The sequence below is a fragment of the Triplophysa rosa genome, linkage group LG25 (genome assembly GCF_024868665.1).
Source record: "Triplophysa rosa linkage group LG25, Trosa_1v2, whole genome shotgun sequence".
NCBI lineage: Eukaryota > Metazoa > Chordata > Actinopteri > Cypriniformes > Nemacheilidae > Triplophysa > Triplophysa rosa.
This window is the reverse complement of record NC_079914.1, coordinates 13,453,242-13,479,549: the sequence shown is the minus strand read 5'-3', so window position 1 is coordinate 13,479,549 and position 26,308 is coordinate 13,453,242. Positions and strand designations below refer to the sequence as shown.

Genomic DNA, 26,308 nt, shown 5'->3' with positions numbered 1-26,308 from the left:
CGGAAATATGTGGATGTGCTTCTATGTTTTAGGAAGAGTGAAACCAGCAATGTTCCTCTGTGTTTCTGTCTCCTTAACTGTGTTGTCATCATAAAAAGGCCCAAAAATGTAAGCTCTGGAAAATGTGTTGGAGCCATTTTTGGCTTTCTACCAAATATTCTACCAAAACATTTATCATTTCTAACTTGGTTCAGCAGATTTGCCTGTTCTAAAAATAGGGGATGCAAGTATATTTAGAGACTGCTAAGAGCCACGTGTTTATTTACCAAGTTGCAATAAAATCCATCTGACTAATATTTGATTCATGCAAGTCACGGATGAGTTCAAGCTGCTTAGATGATCTGCCGTCATTTCTATCCTTCTAGGAAAATTTGTCTAGGACGATCTGAAAAAGCCCAGCTCAACCCCAGAGATGGTGGTGGTTCACATCTCTCCTCTGAGAAAAAAATCGTAGGAGACTGTGATGTCATGGCCAGATCATTTGCTGAGGTCATTCATGAGTTTCAGTCTGCGATGCTTCTGCTGAACATCTATAGATGATTCCTGCAGATGTTTTACACGGAGATCTTTTGAGATAGAAGTAGAAAAATGAGACCTTTCAAGAAATGTGTGTTTCTATTGACATTTCAACTACAATGTTCACTGATAAAACTAGTTAAATAGCTCATATTTTTGTCGAGCTGTATGTATTTTTTTTCCGCAAATGTGAAATAGACCTATGATTTTTCAGTTACACAGTAAATTTATTTCAGTATAAAAACACATCCTTATTGATCCTTGAAAATGAAAATCTGGCTGCTTTAATTTGTAGGACATAAATGTATTTCAGAAAACACACGTCAAAAACGTCACTATGACAAACATCTCAAATTTAATACTGTAATAGAAGGAATAAGATACATCTCAATATAGATTACAGAGTTATAGTCTGTTATTTTCCTCCAAAATGTTATACAGTTAATATCCATGGATCCCCTTAAGACACCTACAGAAACACGTTTAGACGGGACTTCAACTCTTATGATCCCCTGAGCGGTGATCTTGCCTGGTCTTATCATATCTTAAACATGTGAGCTTACAAAAGCTAACAAAACAGACTGGATGTAGAAAAAGGCGAATAAAATGCCAGATTCGAGGCAAGATAAATCTCCCCGGTAGCATTTTTGGGAGGAAAGAATTACGTCGTTTGTGTCGATAGCTGCACCATTTCACAAGAATCGAATTAGTGTTTTGCTTTGGTGTTTGTAGTTTAAAGTCAGCACTAGTTAAGATGGTGACTACTTTATTCTCTGAGGCTTTAAAACCACACTGGAATAAGAGCGAACGCAGGAGAATGCCGCCGGGGGGATTTTCCGCAGGTCCAGCAAGTTGTTCTCAAGGCGAAGGGCGACTAGATGGGAATCGTCGACGTTCATGGGGTCGCAGATGGCGTCTTCCGACACATGCCTGTTGGATGAAAAATCAAATAGAAATCATGTTATTATTTAGTAAGTCTTCAAAACATGAGCAACTTAGCAAAGAAGCTATAAGGAATTGTGTTCGAAGGTTATGTTGATTTTTCTTACCCCATTGCCAACGCGTAAACGTAACGAAATGTATAGGGTTTTGCGTAAAGCAAGAAAACACAATTTGCTTGCTTTTCATTACTTTCATGAGCATAGCAGACAGTCAAGGTCACAAAAGATGACGACAAATCGGAATGGCACCTTATTTTGTTGTTGTTGAGTCGGAGGAAGTGTAGCTTCGTCATCTCATTTATTCCGGCGGGAATAGCCGGGAGCTGGTTATGGTCTAGACAGAGTTCTGTCATGGTGTTGAAAGTGCCAAAGAAGGACTCCGGTTCGACTCCGTCACTGTCCAGGTTGTTGTAGGAGAGGTAGAGGTACTCCAGGCCGGGCTCCATGTGTGCGAACACGTATGCCGGAATGCGTTCGATCTGATTCCCAGCCAGCACCAGGTGAACAAGCGACTTGGGCAAGAAGGACGGGACCAGATAGAAGCTGTTGTGTGAGAGATCTAGAGACTCCAGGTTTCTTTTAAGAAAGCAGAGAAGAGTACAATAAGGATTTGCTGGTTAGTTAGAAGCTGAATGTTTTATTAACGTTTAATTGGAAGAAACATGCATGTGGTGTTTGCTTTGTTTAAATGCCGGTTTCACAAAACGAACTATGCAAATTAGGTAACATGTAAGCCAATCATAATGCTCTTCTCCATCATTTGTGACCCTGGGCCACAAAACCAGTCATAAGGGTCACTTTTTTGAAATTCAGATTTATACATCAACCGAAAGCTGAATAAATCAGCTTTCCATTGATGTTTGGTTTGTAAGGATAGGACAATATTTGGAAATCTGGAGTCTGAGGGTGCAAAAAACGAAATATTGAGAAAATCGCCTTTAAAGTTGTCCATCAAAGGCATTGTAGCAGGCTGTTGCTAAGAAGAAATATGTTTGCTTTCTATTGGCTTACAGCTGTAGTGACGTTGTGGAGAGTAGATGAACCCGATAGCTGAAATTCTAAGCTTTACATAGATACCTAACTTGATTGGGTAATTCCCAAAGAGCGGCGTTTGTAGGCGTGTATCTGGCCATTTTTGTTCTCGACTTTGCTGCATCCACTCACAAAAATAACGTTTTGTATTTACGGTAGGAAATTTACAAAATATCTTCATGGAACTTGATCTTTACTTAATATCCAAATGATTTTTGGCATAAAAGAAAAAACGATAATTTTGGCCCATACCATGGCTATTGCTTCAAATAAACCCGTGCTACTTACTGGTTTTGTGGTCACATTTGTGCTCTTTGTTTTTGCTTTCTAACTTTATTTTAATTGTTACGGACACATACCTGTGATTGATCCAGGCTAGCGGCGCAATCTTCGACTCGTCTAACTTGTTGTGATGTAGCACAACAACGTTGATGTTCGTGGTTTCGTTAAAAACCGCTTCGGAGATTTCTTCAATGAGATTGTTTTCCACGTACAGCTCCTGAATGTCAAAAAAGTTAGATGTTTGTGGAATAAACTAAAACATTTGTTTCTTGACAGTAAAATTTCATTGGCGCGACCTCAAACTACGCTGTGATTGAAATCGTGTTGTTGGTTAGCCATAATTGCCGATTAACTTCCCACAGGTAAAGAAACAGTTATTTTATAGACCACAAACACACATATGTGATTAAGATCTACTTAAGAGCAAAATAGTTTCCGGATGTACGCGTTTCACCACTTGACTTTTGGAAGCAGCCGTTTCAGAGATGTTTACCTGTAGAGATGCAGGTAGGCCCTGAGGAATTGTACGGAAATGATTTCGGCTCAGTCGCAGGTAAGTCAGCTCTTTAAGAGGTTTGAAGGCGAGCGGATTCACATTTCCTTCACTGAGCAAGTTTCCTTCCATTTCCAAAGTGACCAGACTACTCAGACCTGCCAGGAATTATGAAGCGAGTTGTGTAAATACTTTTTTTCACAGAGCAGCGTTGGGAACATTTCACGCTACTGTTGGTCGATTAAAATGTCAGCATTGTTACTATTGCTACTTTTAACCCTTTACATTTCGACAAACGTTTACCTTCAAAGCTGTTTGCCTCTAATTCCTTTAGATTGTTTTCGTTCACCTTCAGCTCCTGGAGCGTCGACGGGAGCTCGGCGGGAATCTGTTCCAGGAGGTTTCCATCCATGTACAAGCGAGACAGGAATTTAAGACCCTTTAAAAAAGAAACGACATAAATCACACATCATTAACGTTTAAAGCGGAAAAGTGGTTATATACCGTATACTATTGAATCTTTTTAATAAACGTTTTCCACTTTTGTTTTCCGGCAGTGCTTTCAGTAAAAAGGATCATATTTTCACTATGCAAAACTCTTCAATTTGTGGTTGTTTACAATCCATATGGTTTATCAACATGCAATCGTCATTACAAGCATTTGATTTAACGTACAAATAACTCTTTTATAAACTAAAATGTTTGTTTCAGAACATGGGCAAGGCAGAATCCAGTGGAAAACCTCGCGTTATTTATCTTGACTGTAAGTCATGGAATTGAGTTTTTGTTAAAAAGGCTTTGCAAAAAAGCGTATCAAGTACTAGTGTTTGTGTTACAGTAGGATTTGTCGGAGTCATCCAGTGTTAAGAACAGGGCAAAGCATTGAAGAAAAGGTCGAGGCAATTTAGCACTTACAGGACGACAGATGGTTTCGCTATTGCATGCTTTTCAACCGGTATGGAAGAAATGCAGTCGCTTGTCTGCATTAACCGAAGTTCAAATGGAAGACTTGAAGTAATGTTCATAACTTCAGTGGAACCGGAGACGGCCATGGAAAGGGACATTATCTCATTTGGCAAAATTCTCTAATAAGAGATCTGAGATTTTTTACGTTTACATTATGTGATGTTTTTTCTTTACGCCATGTACATTTTTGGGACTTTTTTAGAAAAGAGAAAGGTTTCACATGGAACGCAAAAACTTTGAAGCTCTATATCTTGAAATGTTTTAGTTCCAGGGCGACGATTTTTAAAGCTTAAAGTCCCAGTGAAATGAAAAATGACAATGCCTATTTTTTCATGAAACATTGCAGCGTTTATTGTAAATAGTTTATCAACGTGGGTCATTAGCTTTTCAAAAACTGTGTGCCCTCCTCATAATCTTTCATTAAAATTTGAAAATGCACTTCCCTCCTATAATGACTATCCATCTTAGATGATGTATGTTAGACGGCTTGGGCGGAGCATCCGTTAACTCCTCGCCTTCAACTGTCAGCCTGCTGCCAGTTCCATTTCAAAATGCAACGGCTGTTTTATACATCCAATCAAATCGCAGAGAAAGACGAAAGCCACGCCCACTATTTTTTCACATTAGAAATTCCTATTTACTCGCGTCAAATGCGTCAAAATACGGAAGTAAAAACGAGCGCAACTTCCGGCTCACGGGGACTTAAAACATTTTTGGGGCATTTTGTTCACGCAGAATTGGTGTTTATATGTTTGGTAATTCAAAGTTTGGTAAACCTGTGCTTTTAACTTACTTTAAATGATTGTGGATCGATGCCAGATGATGAGATCTTGTTTTTCCCCAAGTCGATCCACTCCAGGTTGGGAATGCCGTTGAACGCTCCAGTAGGGATGGTTTTGATTTCATTGCCTGTAAATTCCCCACGCAACTTATCAAAATCAGTTTAAATCTGCAAACATAAATCTTGACAGCCTAAACGTTGGCAGATGCATTGATTTGGACTTAACGTCTTGCACGTTTCTTAAGTAATCAAGGTTAAGTGTGTTTACGTTGGTGTGCGTTCGTCCTCACCCTGCAGGTTGAGCGATTTTAGCTCGGGGATGGAAAGTGGAGGTATGCCTGTAAGTTTCGCATTCTCACAAGTGATGATGACATCGGAGATAGTACATCCCGGAGGGAGCAGGGTGGTAACCCTCTCGGGTTCATCCACAGCCGGTTCAGATTCGTCATAATCTGGTTCTGTTGGCTCCTGGACAGGTGGGAGAGAAGGTGGGCCCGGTGCTGCCGTGGGCTGCTTTGGTGGCATTTGAAAAACGTCCCCTCTTAACCAAACAACATCTTCCTCTGCGGCTTCGTCTCCTCTGAGCTCTTCCCGAGCACGTTCGGCTGCTTCCTCCAGAGCCCTCAGCATCTCCCTCTGCTCCATCTCCATCACACGAGACCTCTCCTCCTCGTTCCTCCGATGCTCCTCCATCCTTCTCCTCCGCTCCTCGGCCGCCGCTTTCTCCTCCTCTTTCTCTCGCTGCCTCCTCTGAGCTTCTTCTTTTTCTGTAGCGGCTTTCTCTTTTAACTTCCTACGTCGTTCGGCTTCCTCTTTCTTCTGCTTCTTTCTCCGCTTGCGTTCGGCGTCTTTTTTGTGGTTACGTTCCTTCTTGTCATTCTTCTGGATTTCTTTTTTGGCCAGCTGGCTTTGTGAAATTCTGTTATCGGCCTCGGCCAGAATGTCGGGAATAGGGGAGTGACCGGAAAACTCAGGAGCATCTGCGACTTATAAAACAAGATGGGGAGATCAAATCTCACAATTAAAGGAACAGTTTACCCCAAAAAATGTAATCACTTGTCACTGTTCCAAAAAAATCTAGTGAGTTTAAAAAAAGATTTTTTGGGGTGAACTGTTCATTTAGTTGAATACATTATGATGTTTGTGTGCATTGTTGTAGCTTTCCAAACCTGGTTGTATGCAAATTGGGCAGCACTGTCCGATTGGTTGAAATTTAAGGTGGCACTGTAGGGCAAGACACTTTATTTGGTCACACACCACCTCTCCACTGGTGCATATACAGGTCACGCAGGGTTTTGGTGACCACACCGTTTTGTCAAACATGGTGATGCCCCGAAAAACACAGTGCTCGGACTTTCCTGCATTTACTGGAGAAACAGAGAAAATGTGTAGGTTTTAATGTAAAATGGAATTCAAGTCACTGGATAAAAGCATCTATTAAATACAAAGAGAAAGAAGCTTGGAGACACAAGAAATATATAAAAAAATCATATAAAAATCTTATTTTTATGTGGTTCAAAACCTGTATATGACTGTTTTTTTCTGTGGAACACAAAAGAAGATATTTTGAGAAATGTCCATACACAAATGGGGACCAATGTTTGGTTACGAACATTCTTCAAAATATCTTCTTTTGTGTTCTGCAGAAGAACGAAGGTCATTTAGATTTGAAATGACATGAAGGTCATTATGAATTTTTGTGAAATTCCTTTTGGAGAAAGATCTTAGTAGTCACACACTGGTAATACAGAGACCGAGTCTACTCGAAAGCAGTGTTTTTCTTATTTTGGTTTTATGGGGACTTACGGACCACATATGTGCTGTTATGCACTTATTTCATTGAGCTGCTTTGGCTTCTCATTTGTATAAATTACAGATGGCTCTTTATTTCTCTCTGCTCTGGTTTCCAGCTGTAGTTTTTTAACCATTTAAAGGTGTTTGTACCATCCGAGCTTACCCTGCGGTGCGGGCGGATGTTTGTGTTTGGCAGAATTATAGGGTCACGTGTAGTCAGCGTGTAATCATGTGGTCAGTGTTCTGACCCGACCGTTGCCATCCTGGGCAGAATGGTCATGTACCAAACCATGTCCACTAACCACTCTGGGCAGTATTCGTTTGTGAAATTACTGCATTTGTGGCACGGTGTACATTAACATACATAATATTATTTAACTCAATTATATTATTTTATTATTAAATATTATTTTATTATAAAAGAAAAAATCTGAGTAATGAACTGAAGAAAGTGAACACACCAGCATGTTAGAAGGTCAAAAGCAGAAGAGTGAAGCTTGTATTTTTGTGGAAGGGATAATCAAAGTTTGAAAGGAATGTTTCAAGGTTCAAGGAAAGTTAAACGTTCAACCAAAAATATAAATTCTGTCATCATTTACACACCCTCACGTCATAAAAAAACCTGTATGTGGCTCTTTCTTCTGTGGAACACAAAGGAAGATATTTTGAGAAATGTCTCAATGGTTTTGTCAGTATGATTTGGCTATCAACATTCTTCAAAGTATCTTTTCTCGCGTTCTGAAGAAGAAAGAAAGTCTGGAATAACAAGAGGGTGAGTACATGATGAAAGAATTTTCACTTTTGGTTGAACGTTTAACTTTCCTTGAACCTTGAAACATTCCTTTCAAACTTTGACTGTCAATTTTGAATTGTGAGCCTTTGTTAAACATGTTAATGAGACGGGACACGTTCACAAAATCTGCTGTTTCTTATTGTCTTTCATTTTCACAACATAACGTCTGTTCCAAACACATGGCCATCTGGATATTTTCATTCGCTCGCTGTCCCAACATGCACTCATGGCCAGATCTTAAACTCCATAAGGTGATCCAAGAGCAATTCTCAACCAACTTGCTTTTTCCCAACATGGAAAATCCAAACACCTGTAAGTTACGTACTAACCTGGCGCCACTTGGTAGCTTGGCTTCGGCTCCTCTGTGTTCCTGTAAGACCCAACGAAAACAGATCCAGCTTGTCTGTTGCTTTCTGTCGTCCCATCCTGCTGGAGGACAGTCTGTTTCCGCGCTCGTTTTGGTCCAACGCCTCGTCTTCTACCTTGCACTATGGGACGTCCCTGGTCTTTTGCGAGGCTGGAGGTCAGGCAAACGAACAGCGCCAGGATCAGATACAGTCTCATGGCTGAAACCTGTTGGAATAAACACAGACCTGCGTGTTCTTCATATAACTCCGTTAATGCATGCTTTCTGCTTGGACATTTCCATAATGATAAGTTACGGTATTACAGGTGATCCGGCCCCTAACAGCTTGACCTTGATGGGCCAGACAGCTGTGAGGGAATAGTACCCTTTGACACCTTTACTGTAATGTGGTAAAACTGTTATTTGGGTGTGTGATGGGTGGTGTTTAGACGACTGCTGCAGGTTCTTAGTGTTGCGCTATTATTGGTACATTTAAACACAAGTTATGGGAATAATGTTGATCTCAAACGACAGAATGACAGATTCAAACTAGGGCTGTCACAATATCGTATTTTCACTTCACGGTTATTGTGACCACAAAATTAACACTGATGATATCATGATGTCTGTTAAAATGTTTTTATGAACAAATAATCCCTCAAATTCCATTTTTGGATAACAAGTTATGCTTTAAATTTGCATCCATGTAGGGATTACAGAGAGTTTGTAACTATTGTGGGTCTTAAAGCGAAACGTTAAGGCTATGTTCAGATTTGACTTGAGCGTCTGTTTTACATTATAATCCTATGGAGTAAACCGCGTTTTCAAAAAAATCCTGAGCGCTTTCTTCTGCAGCTCAGAGCGTCTTTTGAAGTTGAAAAATGTTTAACTTTTCTGAAGAAACGCCCTTCGTCATGCACCTTTTTCACAGCCAGCCAATGACAAGTGAGTAGCGAGACCGAAGGTGATTGGTCGAGCAGGATCAAGGTAAAAAATTAAAATGGTGGCCGAAACGCCGTTTGGAGCATAGTTTTGTACAAATGTTAGTTTAATTTTCACTTTCAATAACCTTTATTTGGATTTCAAGCGAGAAATTAGTATTATAGTTTCCATCACACGGCCTGTCTGGATCTGTTTCTCTGAGCTGCCTTCATGCACAAACGCTGCCTCCGAAGTCATTGCCAGCTGCTATTTGTAACCACAACGCTGCAAGCTTTATTTTACTAAAAAATAGGGATGTAACGATTCACTCAGCTCACGATGCGATGCGAGTCACGATTCTGATCTCACGATGCGATTTATTCACGATTTACTCACGATTTATTTTGAAAAAATGAGTTGAAACAAATTAGAAATGAACAACGTCCCTTGCATTATTATAATAGAAAAAGTCTCTTTAATATAAACAATCTAATACTGTCTGTGCTTTTCTTGGATTTTTTTTAATTTAAGAAATATCAGCCTCCACGTTTAGGTTTGCAGTGAAAATAGCGGCCCCTGCTGTTCAAAAAATGTATTGCGATTCAGTTCACACCTCAACCGATTTGAATCGTCGCTCATTATAACCGATTTTCGACCGGCTCACGGTGAATCGTTACATCCCTACTAAAAAAGCATCATTGTCAACTTTTTCTTGTCAAATGTGAACACAGCCTAAATGGGTGCTGACTTATTTATGATATTACGGTATGTGTAGAATTAAGACAATGTCGATGAATTGATATCGCGGTTATTGGCAGTGCCGGCATGCTATATATCACAAATGCACAGTCGTTGCCAATAATCGTGATATCAATAACAGCGGTTATTGATATTGTGATAATACTATGATAATATGTTTTGTCCCCGTTAAACATTTTGTCTATAATAGCCAAGATAAAGATGAATTTAACTAATAGCTGTAATCAATGTTGCCTCTTTAAAAGTTTATTTTTGTACAAATATGACACTCAGAACTGGCTCACAGTGTGGCCAAACGAAAAGCCAGACCAGACAAGGAAAAAATGACAACACGCACTACCCAGAATTACAGTAAGAGAAACACGAAGAGAATGAAACAGCTGTGCAATGCAGATATGTGTGCAAGGGGCGTCTACAAATGTCAATCCTACCCTCGGGCAATGACATACGGTTGGCATTAAATCAGAGCTGCGCTGGAAAAAACAAAAGCTTAGAAGAGGCGGAAACAAGTTTTAATTAGCAAACTTTGGGATGACCAGGCTCAGATGGAAAGAATCCATAAGACCGAGAGCCGGAGAGAAAGAGGGGTATAAAAACATCCAGGAGGGGCGTGCGGGATATGGGGTCCCCCCCTTTCTGTAATGTAAACCAGGTACAGTACAGCAATAAGCACTTTTACAGCTGTGCAGCTGTATTTTAGTTCCTCGACAATGGGGCATGTTTCCCTTTCGCAAACTTTTAACAAAGAACCATTGCACAGCACCATACAGCATGCAGAGAAACGATTTACACCACACACCCGTAAATGTGACATATCCCCGCAGATGGGAAAAAAAGAATTAGCGTTTAACAAATGTTTTTACGACGAGGCCGAGAGCTGAAGGAGAGGAGAAAATTGTTTGTACGTTACCACTGGTTTCAGGCGGTTTTGCGAGGCCAAATATTTCCGCTCTTTTCTCAAGCGCTGTGGGATTTGCCAGCGACGCAAGAAGTGTGTGCGTCCCGCTCCGCAGGAACGCTGATAAATGTCAAAAACAGACAAGAGGCTGCTCCAGCGTTCGGTCTGGGCTCGCTCAGGCAAAACCTCTCCGGTTCTGTCTGAAAGTCAGACAAATGAAGGTCCTGACTAGATACTGCCTCTCTCAGGAGAAGAACGGGGTGATTTTGTGTCCTAATTACTAGGAAGGGCACTGTATGCAACAAAAGAAGTGGAATCTGGCTTGTCATTACCTTGGGTGTAAAAACATCGTGTAAGTACAGAAAGCGGGGTGTTAGCGGACACATTACAGCGCTGGCTCGAGCTCTCAGACTTGAATGCGCCGATCAGATTTTTGGACTGGTTTTCCAGGTTGTACTGGACTGGTTTTAGGATGCGTTGGTCCCCCCCTAAGCTGCCCAATGAGACGGCCCTGGATCTCATTTCAGAGGGTGGAGACGTTGAGCTGAAGAGATGGATCTCGGCTGTTTCACTCTTTCCAGTTTCGCAGAGGGGTCAGACCTGGTTGTCTCAATCGTACGCTATAATTAGATATTAATTAAGCTCAAAGTATTTCTTCTGTAAACCGCATGTATATTTCATTATTTTAGTTTAGAAACAAAGCGGAAGGATATACAGTATGTTCATTATTAGTCTATTTTTAACACACATAATAACGATATACAGAAAGTCACGTTAAAGGGATAGTTCACCCAAAAATGAAAATTCTTATGATCTTCTTTTTTCTGCAGCACACAAAAGAAGATATTTCGAAGAACGTTGGTAACCAAACATTAAGACATTTCTTGAAATATCTTCTATTGTATTCTACAGAAGAAAGAGTCCCATACAAGTTTTAAATGATAGGAGGGTGAATAAATGATGACATATGACTTAGGTAAACCGTCCCTTTAATATAAATTTTATAAGATATAATGTGTTATAACCACTTTCCACCACTCAGATGGTTTTCTCAGACACTCTCATATTCATAACTCACTTTTAACAGTGAAAACAATGCAGAGATTTGTACCACAGAGCCTTTGATGGGCTGAAATGACATCATGTTAGTACGAGGCGCTGACAAACTAGCAGATGGACCCTAATGCAGAGCAGAGATGAACAGATTCACATCAAACAAATCTATAGAAATTCATTGATTTAAAAAAAATCCACATTCTAATATAAGCAGAATTTCTAAAGTACACCCAGACTCCCTAATGGCTAAATGTAACCCAAACAATTGGAATGATTTTGATCCAGACCCATTGTACTGATCTTTCTTTGCAGGTACAACAATCAATTAACATACACTTCCTTTCTATCCCGTGTTATAAAATACATATCGTCGCTGTTCTTCTGAACCCCCCGTGTCCAAATTCAGTGTTTTTCAGGAAATGGAAAAAAACTGAAACACTACTTTTTAATAATTAAATACTGTTTTTTTATTTTTTTTTTACTTTTTAATACATTTTATTGGTTAGATATTTGCAAAATATGTGACTAATAATAATGATTTATGGCAAAAAATGAAAATCACAAAATATGGAGATACGAGGTTTCATAAGGACAGCAGCGATATATAATATCCATGGGAGGTATAGCCTAAATGTTGTAATGTTGGCACGTGGCATAATTTTGAGTAATTAGATATACAAGTTTATTTTTTTGACACTGTTCTTTGTAGCATAGCTATATACAGTAAGTGGATGAGTTTTACGAGACGTAGATGAAAGAGAGTGGAGATGTTTTGGCACCGCAGGACGTTTTGACTTCCCATCAGGTAATGGGGCCGAGCTCTGTGACTCAGCCAACAGAAACGAACAGATGCGTCTTACTGTTCTTCACTGTCCATAAAGGCTGCAGAAAGCTTTCTGAGTCTTTCAAGTCGACATCAAAACTGAAGCGGGAGCCCTACGTTATCATTATGCTGTTTTACTTGGAATACATCCCATTAAAAACACAAAGCAAACTTTTGTGTCAACTTCAAGGAATTTTTAGTACATTGCTGCACAAACTTCTCATGTCATTGAGTTTCGAGTCTCGTTCCTTTCGATCTTTACTTGAAGATGCTCACCAGAGAATGCTGAAGTAACCGTTTCAAATGTACTTAAGTACATATGGCGAGCACCGTGCTAATCGTAGTTTCAAGGTTTGACTGTACTTTATTTGCCTGTTGCGTTCAGACGTCTTTTTCCACTGCGGTAACATCGGTTTGGTTCAGCATCTGGTTTACCGTATTCCCTTATGGAACTTTTAACATAATGGAAGATTTCATGCTCGGCCAGAAAACTTGAGTCGCTGCAGTGGCATGTGCGCAGTCAGCCGATTTTCTGTTCCTTTCCTTTCAGCAGGGTACCTTGAAAAGAATGCACACTTGTACATTAGTTGCAAACTAGCCTTGCTTTCAACAAACGTTGATGCACATTCCATCATTAAGTGATGGAAATTAGCGCATGCTTCTATGTTTCATCATGTGGCTTCTTAATTATCTTAAGAATATTCCAGCTACTGTGTATCAAATAAAAGTTCATCAAAACTGGGCTCCAATTCTTTCACTACATGAAAAATGACAATGAGAGTCCAAATGACCCGAATGTGTAAGGAGAATCTCCACATCCAGACAGCATTGACAGACAACCCCAGAGACTCCGACGGTCCTGTCTAATGTTTAATAACTGTTGACAGGGATTCGTGGGGAGTGTAACATGTCGTTCCAGGATCAGACAATAGAGGTAGCGAGTTGAAATAATGGTTGGGTTGTGTAAAGGATGCCAAATTAATGGCTTAGTTCAAGGAAGCCTCCAAGCCTTTTCTTCAGACCCGTGTCATAACTATTAACTAAACTGCACGTTGACCGAAAACCTGCAGTGCCTGGCAACGTTTAAGACTGACAACTAGACCGATTGTTCCATAAAGTCTAAAAATAATCGGAATATACAAAGCAATAAATAACTGTTCTTAACTGTACTTTGATAAGGGATAGTAACTAGGGATGCACCGATACCATTTTTTAGAGGCCGAATATGAGTACCGATATTTTTCTGGTACTCGCCGATACCAATACCGATGCCTGTATCTGTATTTTTTCGGTGTGGTGGTCATTTTCCAAGCACAAATCACTGCCTCAAAACGACAAAAAGCACAAATTTCAGTCAGGTTTGTCTATGTCACGTGAGGTATCGGTCTCTGGTATCGCTGTATCTATATGAGTATGAGTACAAGTACATGAGTTTGGTATCGGACCTGATACCGATACTGGTATCCCTAATAGTGACAATTAATCAACGATCGATTAATCGATCGTGTAGATTAATCAATTAAGTTGATTAATTCGACAACCAATAAGCTGAAACACACATGCATTCACTAATAATGTAAGCAGATGGCATAAAACTACATATAAAATCGTTGGGTGCTAAAGAATTATACATTTTTCAGAAATGTACTGAAAAAAATCACAAATATTTTGTGGATATTTAGTATATTACCCAGCACTTAGTCAAAAGTTTGGTTTTTATTCAGTTTTTAAGAATGTAACTGTGTTTAGTCACAAGTTCCCAAGTCAGACAAACCCGCTCAGCGATTTTTGGAGTAACAAGCCTCCACAGAGGAAACATCAAATTAATGTTATTTCCCAACTGTGAAATGTTCCTCTGTTGGGGAAAAAATCTGTAAAGTTTTCATGCTTGGAAAGGCTGTGGAGTGAACTGTTTTCGGAGGAATCTGTCTGAATGATATACTGCACCATGATCATTGTTACTTTTGGTGAATTAACAAGCTAATAAATCGATCAATAAATTGACGGGTTCCTTAATCTTCCTATTTGTAAATCACGTAAATACACATTAACATTTCATTTCTGATGAATCTACCAGGAAATTCTTCTAGCTTTGGTTACGGCCGTGTTTGGTTGGATTATGGAAATCGTGCCGGTTATAACGTGTCAGCTTCTTAACTGAGACAAATTGGAAGTGAAATTTAAGATTAATTTAACCAAATAGATTGAATTAGTCCTGCAGTGAACGAGTTACTTAGTAAAACACATAACCGAGTTTCTTGATGCTTGTAAAATATTTGAAGCACTTCAAACTGTATTTAGTGGTTTCTACGACAGATGGAAATATCATCCTTCTGTTTTCCGTTGATCAGTTACACTCAATCTTTTTTCTGGTCTGCGGTTCTGAGCGCTGAAGGTTTGACTATTAAACTTGTTATAATCATTAAACAACATTTGTAATAATAAGACCGCAACATTTTCACCCAGCCTGCGCAGGAAACATCTTCATACATAAACATCAATGATGAAAGTCCCAGACTGTGACTCAATGCAATCTTCCCACATTTTCCCAAGGAGCAAATGACGATGTTGCACTAACAATTACATAATCTTCTAAAATGGAGATTTCGTGTGTACGGCCTCTGTTGTGTTTGCTATCAGCCGCTTTTAGCCAATGTTTTGAAGGCAGGTTTTAGGATCGTTTGTCAAAGCTTTAATCCTGACACGAGTGGTTTTTCGTTTGGCAGGAGAAGTATCCAGACGTGGTCGGCCTTCCCGAGGGATGCAGGTCTGAGCTTATGGTCATGCAGAGTCCTAAACTTCCCGGGTACGTTCCATCAGCTGAACATGAGAGTTTGTATTAGCCTGTAAATTCAAGATCAGGCTTCTGTTTCTGCTTAAGAAGCAAAGTTAAGAAATGGACTTGTTTTCATATAACACATCTCGAATTATTTCAGTACAGCCCATGGGAAATAGTTTTTCCTGTTTTAAGCATAAATCTATTTACATCGGAAACACTACATTGGTTTTTATGGCTAAACGTAACATTCATGCCTGTGTTGATTGGGGTTAAACTGCTTCAGTGACATCACTGAAATGTGGTCGGAAAGAGCCAACTTGACTATTGTTTTAGGATCTCCATGACCATATTTTGGAAGATTGATGTTTCCAAGGAGGGACTGGTAAAACCATCACTGGAGCTCCTTATGAAGATGCCAGATCAGGGTAAGAATAACTCGAGTGAAAAAGCAGAGAAGGAATATAATGTTTATCACAAAATAAACCCCGACAGGTCTTCTGTCACCCTGAAGGATGAACGTTATTCCTCTTATTACACCGCTCCTTGCCACATGAGTAAATTATTGGATGCGAACTATCGATTTGAAATACTAGACTAGCTCATTTGTAACAAATGCAAACCTTCCGTCCTGGAAGCTAAGGCACGTTCAAACATAACAAACATGCAATTTGGTGTAATCATATGTTATTAAATAGGTATGTATATCTATATTTCATTTATTTGCAAATATTTTAAAGGTGACTTGAAAGCCTGTGATATTAGTTTTAGCCAACGTCAGTGATGTGATGTCAAACATCCCAATGTCACAATGATTGTTTATCGAGTAACATTATGATGTATAATGGTTTGTTACCAGAACGTTGTCATTTGGTTTTCATTTAACCAGCTCGTGAAATGGACACGAACGTGATGGAAAACGGATGTGATCACTTCAGGAGTCTCCTGCAGATCCTTGGGGTGGAGGCATCCATCGAGGGTTTGATAAGAACCTTGTGTCTGTGAGAAGATCCAACATTCACACAAACACTATTGCTTCATATCTAATCAGTTTATTCCATATAAACTCCTGTACAATCATGAACTACATGTTTATGCCACCAGTACGTGTCAATCATTTTACGTTTGATGTTCACACTTTATGGAATTATACATCGTTAAACAAGAGCTAGAAAAATAAATACTTTTAAATACAAAATGTTTGACAGCAAAATCCACTTTGTATTTTCGAACAGTTAAATTTTAACATTAGATTCTTTCACAGAGGCTGTGATTTTATTTCCTTTGAGACATTAATGTCCGTTCCTACCTACATAGTCATTTTAGATCTGTATTATTTTATTAAAGTAACACAACATCACCCTTTCAGATAAAGATGTCTTGGTTTAAAAAGGTGTAAGTTGGTGTTTTAAATGAAGGCAGAAATATGGTTTTGTGGAAACTTTGGTGTGGCGAAACCACACGGTAACACTTGGAAAACGTGATCAACTAAACGCTTTTGTTCCACGTATAAGGCGTACAATACTTATAACACCAGCTTGAAATCACATTAAGACGAAAGAGGGGGTGTGAACGCGTTTTGGCAATATCGAACGTTCATAAACAGAAACAGTCGGCATCACGCGGCAAAGAGGTAAACATAAGCATGAGGTCGTCCGTTCGGCGAACAGCGGCGATGCTCACGCCACAATTTTGTAACAGTAATGTCGGCCCGGAGGTGCCATCTTTAGTGTTAATGTTGCACGGTAAAATACTGCCGTTCCTATGGCACAGCAATATACGGATTCTCTCTAAAAAAAAAAAAAAGACGCCCGTCACTATTCGAAAAGTGCTGGGTCGTCTTACTGCTTAGCATTCTGTATTGTGCTAACGAAAGCTGGCATGCTGTCAGTCTTTGGTTGACGTATGAAACACGCCCGTCTCTGCGAACAATTACGGCCATGAAAACTCAAGCCCCACATAGTGGTAATAAAACTCAAGATGCTCGGGATGAATTCTTTTCTGGTCTGGGGTTTCCAGCGGAGAACACATGAATGTATTAGTGTCAAACTCAGAGACAGAGCGGACGCAGACAGACAGACGCTTCACATTTTACAGCAATTTTAAGGAAAATGATGCATTGAGATCACAGACAGGCTTTAAAGAAGAAGTTCGTCCGAAAAAGAAAATCTGCTCATGGTTTACTCACACTCGTCGTTTTAGAAAAACAAACGCCCAAAAAGCATCATCGTACGGCAAGAGCCACAAAATAGATGCGTCTTCAAAATAACCGCATGAAGGTTTGCCACCACATGAACAGAGTTTTCATTTCAGGACGACTATTCCTTTAATAAGACACTTTGTTTTGTATATGGCGAGAAATGATAACGGCAGCTGAGCGTGTTACAAAAATACTCCATTAGTGAGTAATAATGTTACTGTTATTCATCTTACGGCTCTTACGGGTAGTGAAAGGGTTAGCGTGGTCACGGTCACTAGCATGCAACATGTCTGTGCTTGTCAGTATATAATGTGATATTATAGACCGCCAAGGGTCAAAGCTCTAGTCGTGTAACAGAGCAGTAGTCTCACTTCAAGTATCCGATTTAAAAACTCCATGCACAGCGACACAGCAAGCTGATGCACTAGAAGGCTTGTTGGGGAAAACACTGTAAGCCCATTTTGGCACTCGGATGCTAAAGTAGCGCCCAACAGAAGTGCACAAACATACACACAGTCCGTTTTCTCCATTACGGCCTATGACAGGCTCATTCTGTGCTTTAGGAGACCAGCCCCACTGAGAACATCAGCCACAAAAAAAAAAAAACAGTCGCCCCAGCAACAGCAGCAAAACCCACCACCAGCTTCACGTTGCAGGACGACAAGACTAGACATACAAACAAAACCATTTCTATTTCCCAAACTATTCAATTCTATGAAAGCAGCACTCTCGGAGGTGTGGAGGTTCTCATACAGCGTGGAATAGCAGCGTGCACTCCTGCCGTTCATTATACAGGCCGGAGGGAGGCGGAGTCTGCGTGTTTCGCAGGTAGTAGTTGACGATTTTGGTGTCCAGCTTGAACTGGTGAGGAATTCCTTCGTACGGCTTGGGGTCCAGGTCAAGGATGGAGACGGAATATGTAAAACGAGGCTTTGTAGGTTGGATCTCCAGATTCGGTTGGTGTCTGTAAACACAAAGCATGTGTTAAACAACACATAGAATAAAACATTGGTTTTGGTGTTGAAAACTCAAAACAACATACTCTTCGTCGTCTTCTCCACAAGGTGCAAATGTGATCATTGTGGAACAATCTTTGGCGGTCATTGCGACTCTATACTGATGAACCTGGAAACATGAACTTCATTTGAATAATTCTTGTGCATTTTAAATCTCAGCTTCTCTACAGTTACACATTTATGGTCTTACCTTCCCAACTGCATATTCTACAGAACCGTCGTCCTCAGTCGGGCAGTTCTTCACCGTGTCCATAAAACTCTCAGTATAAGGCCCGTCGACCTGCAGTCTGTTTCTGGAGATAAAACAAGTGATGATTACATATCTATCATGTGTTTTAAGCAAGCTTCAGGATAAAAATAAAGTGGCTGTGCATGGAAATCACCAATGGCCGCATGCACAGTGCCACCTTGTGGCTGCCTTAAATAATGGCCTGACTGAAATGACATCTATTCTGAATTGGTCTTTTGCGCAACCTACTGTTAAAATGTGTTAATAAGTCTTGTACCATAAACGGATGGAACATGAGCATTGACCCGGCAGATGAGTAACCAAAATTGATCAATATACAAGATTAAAAATTCACCTCTCTTTAGGGACCTCTTCCAGATATTGTTCTATTCGTTTGAACAATGGGTAGATTCCCTCGATATCCAGGTTATCCAATATCTGGACTTGGAGGATTTTTGCAAGAACACTGTCTTTGGGAAGACTATGGTTACCTGTGAATAGAAAAATGAAGAAATTAAGGATTGAACTGTAGATTGGTGTCATTTATATACAGCAATGATCAGGTCTTATACACACCTCATTCCTAACGTGTTATGTAAAACTCAGTCAATACATGCGCACTGATTTATTCTTTTGTATTGATCTATTTTTTGCTCTATTAAACTGCAATGTAAGGAATTTGTGACGCAATCTGCGGTTGATATGACGTCAAAGTGCATTCATAGAGCAACAAGGGGATAAAGGAGTAGTTCACCTTCAAAACGAAAATTCGGTCATCATTTTACTCACCCGCTTGTCATTTCAAATCTATATGACTTTCTTTCTTTCTTCCGCAGAACAGAAAAGAAGATATTTTGAAGAACGTTGTTAACAGCCCCCATTCACTTGCATTGGTTACAATAGAATTTCAAGAAATGGTTGAATAGTTCACCCCCCAAAAAAAATTCTGTCATCATTTATTCACCCGCTTGCCATTCTAAACCTGTATGACTTTCTTCTGCAGAACACAAAAGAAGATATTTTGAAGAACGTGGGTAAATGAATAACACCAGCCCAGATCGACTTCCATTGAATGAGCAAAAAACCACTGAAACATTTCTCAAAAGATCTTCTTTTGTGTTGTTATCGATATAAAATAAACGCATGTTTCTGAATACAACACTGTATTTCTATGTGCATCAATGACGTACCGTTGCGGAGCAGCTCTCTGGGGAAGGGACTGGCTTCACAGTACAGACCGCTCTCGGACAAGTGAACTTTCCTGGGCTCTCCCGAGCGATTCGTGTCCCCGCCGCTCAGCAGGGCCGAACAGATGACCTGGATGAACTCATTGAGGATTGCTTTGCCTGACTGATGCCCGTTATAGAGGCTGTTACCATGAGGGAAATAAGGCCGAAGGTGCTGAATGAGATCGTTCAAGTCAGGCTGCTGCTTGGCATCATCTTGACAGCTATAGATCAACTCTCCACCCTGAAAAAAACAAAGTTGGCTGCCATTAAATCTTTGATGGTTCTAGCGCTTCATTTATATTTGCATTGGAATGTTCTTTAAAGGCGTTTACATTTACCTTAAAGATCTTCAAGTTGTTTTGTGGTTCCTCTAACAAATGCTTCAATGCAACGAACATTCGCTGTTTACTCCTGTATTGCAAATTATACCAGATTGTATTTTAATAGTTTTTCAGCACATAATGAAGAGCAAAGCTGAAAACAGAAGTAAACATATCAAACTTGTCATTCTGATCACGTGTGGCTTAACCTTAGTTTGTTTTAGATTCCATGTGACTCAAAAAGCTGAACAATGCATTAATGCGTTCGTTTTAAGGTTGGTCTTGGGGTGGTGAGTCACACCCTTCTGTGAAAAACATTACGTTTTTTTTCCAAGAAGAATCTTTTCAACCGTCTGCAAGGTTTGTTTTGTAAGATTGCACCATCAGTAAAACATAATGATGCAACAGTGACTCACCCAGAGAAGAGATCCAGGGGACAATATCTGCTCAGGCGCTTCCATTTGCCATTGGCTAACTGTAAACCACACAATAACATTGAGGAACGATAGGTATAACAATAGGAATGTTTGCATACACTTCAGCCCTTCGGTTACAGCCCTGACATTAAAGGTTGACTTTGTATAACCTTGATGTTATCAAAAAGCCTTGCTTACAGAACACGGTGTTATTTCTCAAAATATCTTCTTTTGTGATGCACAGAAGAAAAAGTCGTTTACGGGTTTTGAGCCACATGGGGGTGAATGAATAATCACAGAATTTGTATTTGTGGGTGAACTGTCCCTTTAAGGACTGACCACAGACTGTCTCATCCAAACTCATTTTTGGGAAATGAAGCCTCATGGGACAAATTACATGACAGTCACTTGAGCGTACAGGACAAATAGATTACAGGATGTTTACACTCGACCACAATATCCTCATTCCTGTTCTCTTAAACGAATGTAGAAGTTCGCTTTTAGAAATCCAGTTGACTTCACGTTGACAAATCATCAGATTTGTCAGGGCAACTCTCACGAGAATATCAAATAAATGACCCCAAAAACTAAATCTGTTTAGTTTAGTACTGCCTTTACATTATGCCGTTTTTAAACACAATAAACATGCATTTTAAATCCAACAAGATGCGTTTCATTACAGTTATTAACAGTATTGAGAATTTGCAATAATGCTACAATATCAAGCTACAAAACATCATTTTTCTCGTGATTTTGGGGTGAAATGTATTTAATATTTGCCCACTGACTCATAAACAAATGTTTGATTCTCCGTGGAATGAATACTCGCCTTGAAATGTTGATGCATGCAGAATCTGCAAACTTTGCGCTTGAATTCCTTGGTGATGTGTCTTGAATAGGGTAAAAATCCACATTTTGGCTTAAAAAAATAGGAAATGAGTAATTACATCACCACAGCTTAAGTTAAATAATGAAACATTGTGAATCTGTGCACGATAACAGTTAACAGTTACACACACAAATAAGTCTTTCACATCAGATTCCTGTCACTTTCCCTCATTTGTTTAACAGATCATGTGATGGAGTTACACACACACACACAGGCAGTGAGTCATTCAGAAACAGTGGTTTAGTTCCCCATTCAGCCATTGGTTCAAAACTACAGTTTACATGTTTGTGTACATCCCCAAGTGCAGTTTCCTCAATACCACAAAGGTTCCAGTTTCACCACTGTGTCACTAACCCAACACCAAGGCTATGCCTTAACTACGTAAACCTAAAAAACATCAACAACTGTCAGCAAACTCAGTAAGTAGACATGCTGAGACAAGAGATAGTCTCAAGACGCAAAAACCTGTGATCGCGCCAACCATGCACAATCCAGTTCCCCCACTATGAAGTAAACATACCAGTGGTGTATTTTTTACTTATTTAAAGAGATCTTACTGTAATAAAATAGTTTTATTCCTGTCGTAATTGCGATAACGCCACACATGGAACGCTGGTGGTAAATGCAAATTGCATTTGGCAGTAAAATTTTAGTCGTGTTTGTGGCGCCTTCAATTTGCATGATTCCATTGGCAAATCAGATGCTAAAACAACAGCACGTGCACGTAAACCACACTATCAATCGATGCAATTTCAAGTCGGCACCTACAAGATCTGTAACGTAGCCATGGCTGTGTCAACTTGAACACAAAAACTGATCCGAGTCGAGGTTTACCTTAATCTCAACACATATAGGGGGTCTGTGGTCTCTGAGGTGATGGAGGGGGAGTTGGGTGAGGTTGGGAAGGCACAATCCACACCCGCTGAACGTATCCATGACCTTGTCGCAGCGCAACTCTGCGTGAGAGGAAGATCACACTGTTACGCTACAGTAGGATGATATAGGATTAGCTTCGTCACCCAAGGCCTCATATAGAAAGAATACAATTTTGGATCATTCGTACCAGGACGTTCTTGCTGGACCTTCAATGACAGCTGCCTCACAAAGTCCAGCGGTAGTTTGACGACCTCCTGTAGACAGTCAAGTCATCAGTGTCATCACATTCATTGACTCACGGCTGGTGATAAGGCACCGTGATGAAACAACGTGGAAAAACATGAAGCGTCAACTTACTCCACTGTGAACATATTTGTCCCCAAGTAAAGGCTTCATGACATATTTACTGTAATCCACGATGTTGAGGATATGCCGAAAAGCTTGTTCTGCAGTCTGTAAAAGAGAAGAACAAAGATTTCCTGTTCAAATATTCACATATTTACATTTACGCCCTAAGCAATTGCTTTCGAACAATTTGCGCACAAACTTTTTTGTGAATAAAACATTGCTATTAGGGCTGTCAAATGATGAAGCACGATTAATCGCATCCAGAATAAAAGTTTGTGTTTACATAATATGTGTCTTATGCACATTCATTTTGTATTTATAAACACGTACACATACATCTATATATTTAAGAAAAATATAAAACACAAAAACGAATAAAAACGTATGTATAATTTAAATTATTGGTAAATATATACATCTGAATATTTTCTAAATATGTATACGTGTATGGTGTAAGAGTGGTTTTCTGAATTAATATTTACAATCAGATTTACAGTAAACTAAAGGAAGCACTAGTGTTTTGTAGTGTAGATTTGAGAAGTACGACTGTAGATTTGAGGAAGCTTTACCTGTCGTGTATGCACAGAATCTTCTGAGGGAAACTTCAATAAACGGAGAACTCTGCAGTGCTGTAACGGTAAACATATCGGTAAAGAAACTTCAGCTAATTTCATACAGAATTTTAATCATTTAAAATCAAGCAATCTTATTGAAATCTTGGTGACCTTCCTCAGAAAAGCTATAGTCAGAAAGCTATAGGTGACATCCTCGTGGTTTGTTTAATAAACTGATGTAACAAATGGGCTCTTAAAGGGACACTTCACCCAAAAATGAAAATTCTGTCATCATTGACTCACCTTCGAGTTGTTCCAAATCTGAATAAATTTCTTTGTTCGGATGAACAGAGAGAAAGATATTTGGAAGAATGCTTTTAACCAAACAGATCTCAACACCCATTGACTCCCATTGTAGGAAAATTACTTTATCATTTTTTTGTTCATTTGGAGAATGTAAGACAGCAAACCGTTCTGGGGCACTTTGACAACCATTGTTTTTTTTCCTACTATGGTAGTCAATGGGGGGCAAAATCTGTCTGGTTATAAGCATTCTTCCAAATACCTTTCTCTGTGTTCATCAGAACAAAGACATTTATACACATTTGGAACAACTCGAAGGTGAGTAAACGATGACAGAATTTTCATTTTTGGGTGAAGTATCCCTTTAAGCTCAAATTGCTAAACGCACTTGCGTAACGTTTACAAAACCAAACCCTTTCCCTTAGAACTTTTTCACAACAGGGTGAATTCACTAAATATCACAACAAAATATATAGGTTATATTTTACACGCAAAAAAAAGATTATAAGAGAACATCTGAATAACACATAAGCAACTAACAATTACAGTCGTGAGAATCTGGGGTGTTGGGAAGGGTACAAAATGATGTCGCTAATAAAATCTTCATAGTACATAAAATGGGCTTTATTTTTTAAAGCAAAATATAGCCTAATTGCTTTCTTTCACCAACTTTCTTTTTGTTTTAAGAGTGAATTATGGACCTTTTATTAGAGTCACCAAAAGGATCTGTAAAGCTCACATTAGAAATTATTATTATATATTGTTATACATCACACCTCACAAAACCAGAAGGCTCGACACTGAAACTGACGTGACTAGATAATACTGTTAAGGTTAAGGTTAAGAAGCCAAGAATTTAAAAATCAAGCCATGACTCAAGTATTCGTCTTTCGAGTGTGGGAGAGTTGAGGAATGTCAGTAAACCGCAAACAGAGACAGACAAGCCCCTGCAGGATTTCAGAACAAGCTGGCTACCACATCAGAGCCTCACCCGCTTTCCCCACCCAAATCGACATGATTACATCAAGGCAATGTTGTCTGAGAAAACTTCCTGTGGTTGGATACACGCTGTCACATTATGTACTGTGAAGCCAGCTTGTTTCTGACTTATGAAGGTACAGATGATTATACTGGATTCTGCCATCATTTCTTCACCTCTTTTCTTCTGTGGAACACAAAAGAAGATATTTTGAGAAATGTCTCTGTGGTTTTGTGTCCATACAATGAAAGTCAATGGGGGTCAGTGTTGTTTGGTTACCAACGTTCTTCAAAATATCTTCTTTTGAGTTCTGCAGAAGAAACTTAGACAGGAATGAAAGGACATGAGAGTGAATAAATGAGGACAGAATTTTTGTTTTTGCGTATTTCGTCCATCCAACAAGGATCTACCTCTCACAAAACAATTACTTTTAGCCAACTCCAAAATATATTGTAAATAACATGATTTGTTACTCATCTAGAAGTACTGGAAAGTTTCTAACCTGACCTTTGACCCCTGTAGAAGGGGATCTATATTAAAAGTACATATCTTATCTCGTGGTTCCCAAAAGCGACCCCTGTCAAGTACACACACGACCACCCTTTCAACCCAAGACTTCAATAGACTTATATTTTGCCACAGGACAAATCTGACTTTATATTTCTAATGGCATTGCAGTTTTATACATGAAAATAAAGTTTAAAGTCCAGACAGTAGGTGTGGCGCGATCGAGTAACACAAGCGTGATGTAGTGAGTTAAGTTTATCAATGAAGTCTGCTTTAGCTATGTAGCTATTAGCTTTTTAGCCGTTTTATAAAACAAAAAAATGGGTTGGTTTCGGTCTAACTGTGATTTTACACCTTCTATTATTCCTATCTGGGTCACTCATAAGACGTTTGGTTTGGATTCTTGTCGATAAATAAGATTTGACTGAGTTTATGTGAATCTCGGCTAAGCTAAACGCTAGTAACTATTCATCACTCACCTGCGAGTGAGACACAACCAGGCTCTTGTTGCCTTCCCCGTGATATTTCCAGTCGTTTTCGTCCATTTTGTCCAGTTCCATTACCCAGAAAAAGCGTAAATTTGTCGGCTCGAGCGCAGGTTTGACACACCGGGCGCGGCGATCGGGGTCAGGCTGAAAACGTCTGGAGAATCCGCGACTGACACACTGACGATTGTAGAGGCACTACCGCTTTCGCGAAGACACGCCCTCTCTGCGCTCTCATTGGCTGGACGCATGGGATCGACGTTTCTATTGGCTGTGAGCGTTTGTCGCTGATTGAACGGAGGAGGTGTCAATCAAACAGTCGCCTTGTGATTCCGGTTTATCTTCTATAATTTTAATGTATTTTGTTTGTGCAGATAAAGAAAAACGAGGAAAATGAACTACTGTTTTACTTATTATTATTTTTATGTAGATTTTGTGTCTTATTCTGATTACTTGTTTGTTTTTTATATGATTTATATATATATACTGTATGTCCCAATGTTATCACTATTTCGCAGATAAAGGGTTTGTTTATTATTTTTATTTGTAAATATCTTAAATTAAATAAAAAAAGTTTTATAATATTTTCTGCATTAGTCGTACAGGGTTGGATTCACATGAGGACGATAAAATAATGAATTTTCATGTTTGAATAAACTATTTCTTTAATGTATTAGTTGTTTCAATATACATGCAAGTATTGTTTGTTTTTAAAACCTAAATTAAATAATATTAACTATTAAAAATCAATGACGTTTCTAATTCTGTGTAATTGTTTTA

The 26,308-nt window shown here is 39.3% G+C and overlaps 3 protein-coding genes across 6 annotated transcripts in view; 1 reads left to right on the top strand and 2 right to left on the bottom strand.

The window, feature by feature from the left end:
- cenpp (centromere protein P) overlaps positions 1 to 17,992 on the top strand; it is a 48,190-nt gene extending 30,198 nt beyond the window's left edge. The window contains exons 7-9 of the mRNA XM_057325587.1: positions 15,128 to 15,207; positions 15,514 to 15,605; positions 16,067 to 17,992. Of these exons, the coding sequence (XP_057181570.1) occupies positions 15,128 to 15,207; positions 15,514 to 15,605; positions 16,067 to 16,182 (288 nt within the window). The 3' untranslated portion in view covers positions 16,183 to 17,992. The remainder of the gene's footprint in view (positions 1 to 15,127; positions 15,208 to 15,513; positions 15,606 to 16,066) is intronic.
- ecm2 (extracellular matrix protein 2, female organ and adipocyte specific) lies at positions 784 to 10,940 on the bottom strand. Of its 3 annotated transcripts, none has more exons than XM_057325582.1 (10): positions 10,855 to 10,940; positions 7,928 to 8,171; positions 6,181 to 6,378; positions 5,302 to 5,991; positions 5,024 to 5,139; positions 3,568 to 3,703; positions 3,265 to 3,422; positions 2,849 to 2,988; positions 1,707 to 2,033; positions 784 to 1,446 (listed from the first exon to the last, which is right to left on the bottom strand). In XM_057325582.1, exons 1-10 carry the CDS (start codon positions 10,906 to 10,908, stop codon positions 1,278 to 1,280), a joined length of 2,232 nt encoding a protein of 743 aa, XP_057181565.1. In that variant the 5' UTR covers positions 10,909 to 10,940; the 3' UTR covers positions 784 to 1,277. The 3 variants fall into 3 exon arrangements, with proteins under 3 accessions (XP_057181565.1, XP_057181563.1, XP_057181566.1); XM_057325580.1 differs by having other exon boundaries at positions 785 to 1,446; positions 5,302 to 5,997; XM_057325583.1 differs by lacking the exon at positions 10,855 to 10,940 and adding an exon at positions 10,535 to 10,793 and having other exon boundaries at positions 785 to 1,446; positions 5,302 to 5,997.
- On the bottom strand, positions 16,214 to 25,715 carry ippk (inositol 1,3,4,5,6-pentakisphosphate 2-kinase). Of its 2 annotated transcripts, XM_057325585.1 has the most exons (14): positions 25,523 to 25,634; positions 24,549 to 24,722; positions 23,270 to 23,329; positions 22,710 to 22,805; positions 22,540 to 22,606; positions 22,311 to 22,432; positions 21,417 to 21,506; positions 20,588 to 20,646; positions 20,190 to 20,262; positions 19,813 to 20,092; positions 18,978 to 19,113; positions 18,584 to 18,686; positions 18,420 to 18,502; positions 16,214 to 18,341 (listed from the first exon to the last, which is right to left on the bottom strand). In XM_057325585.1, the coding sequence occupies exons 4-14, from the start codon at positions 22,746 to 22,748 to the stop codon at positions 18,125 to 18,127; spliced, it is 1,269 nt and encodes a 422-aa protein (XP_057181568.1). In that variant the 5' UTR covers positions 22,749 to 22,805; positions 23,270 to 23,329; positions 24,549 to 24,722; positions 25,523 to 25,634; the 3' UTR covers positions 16,214 to 18,124. The 2 variants fall into 2 exon arrangements, with proteins under 2 accessions (XP_057181568.1, XP_057181567.1); XM_057325584.1 differs by lacking the exon at positions 24,549 to 24,722 and having other exon boundaries at positions 25,523 to 25,715.
- Positions 25,716 to 26,308: the final 593 nt, after the last annotated feature.

Coding starts and splice junctions, on each gene's coding strand:
- ecm2 (XM_057325580.1), bottom strand. CDS start 10,908: ATGTGTCCGCTAACACCCCGCTTTCTGTACTTACACGATGTTTTTACA. Junction 6,379..7,927: donor AAGCTACCAAGTGGCGCCAG/GTTAGTACGTAA, acceptor CTGTTTCTCCAG/TAAATGCAGGAAAGTCCGAG. Junction 5,140..5,301: donor AAAATCGCTCAACCTGCAGG/GTGAGGACGAAC, acceptor GGGAATTTACAG/GCAATGAAATCAAAACCATC.
- ippk (XM_057325584.1), bottom strand. CDS start 25,603: ATGGAACTGGACAAAATGGACGAAAACGACTGGAAATATCACGGGGAA. Junction 20,647..21,416: donor GCATGCATCAACATTTCAAG/GCGAGTATTCAT, acceptor TGTGGTTTACAG/TTAGCCAATGGCAAATGGAA. Junction 18,342..18,419: donor TGTGGAGAAGACGACGAAGA/GTATGTTGTTTT, acceptor TTGTGTTTACAG/ACACCAACCGAATCTGGAGA.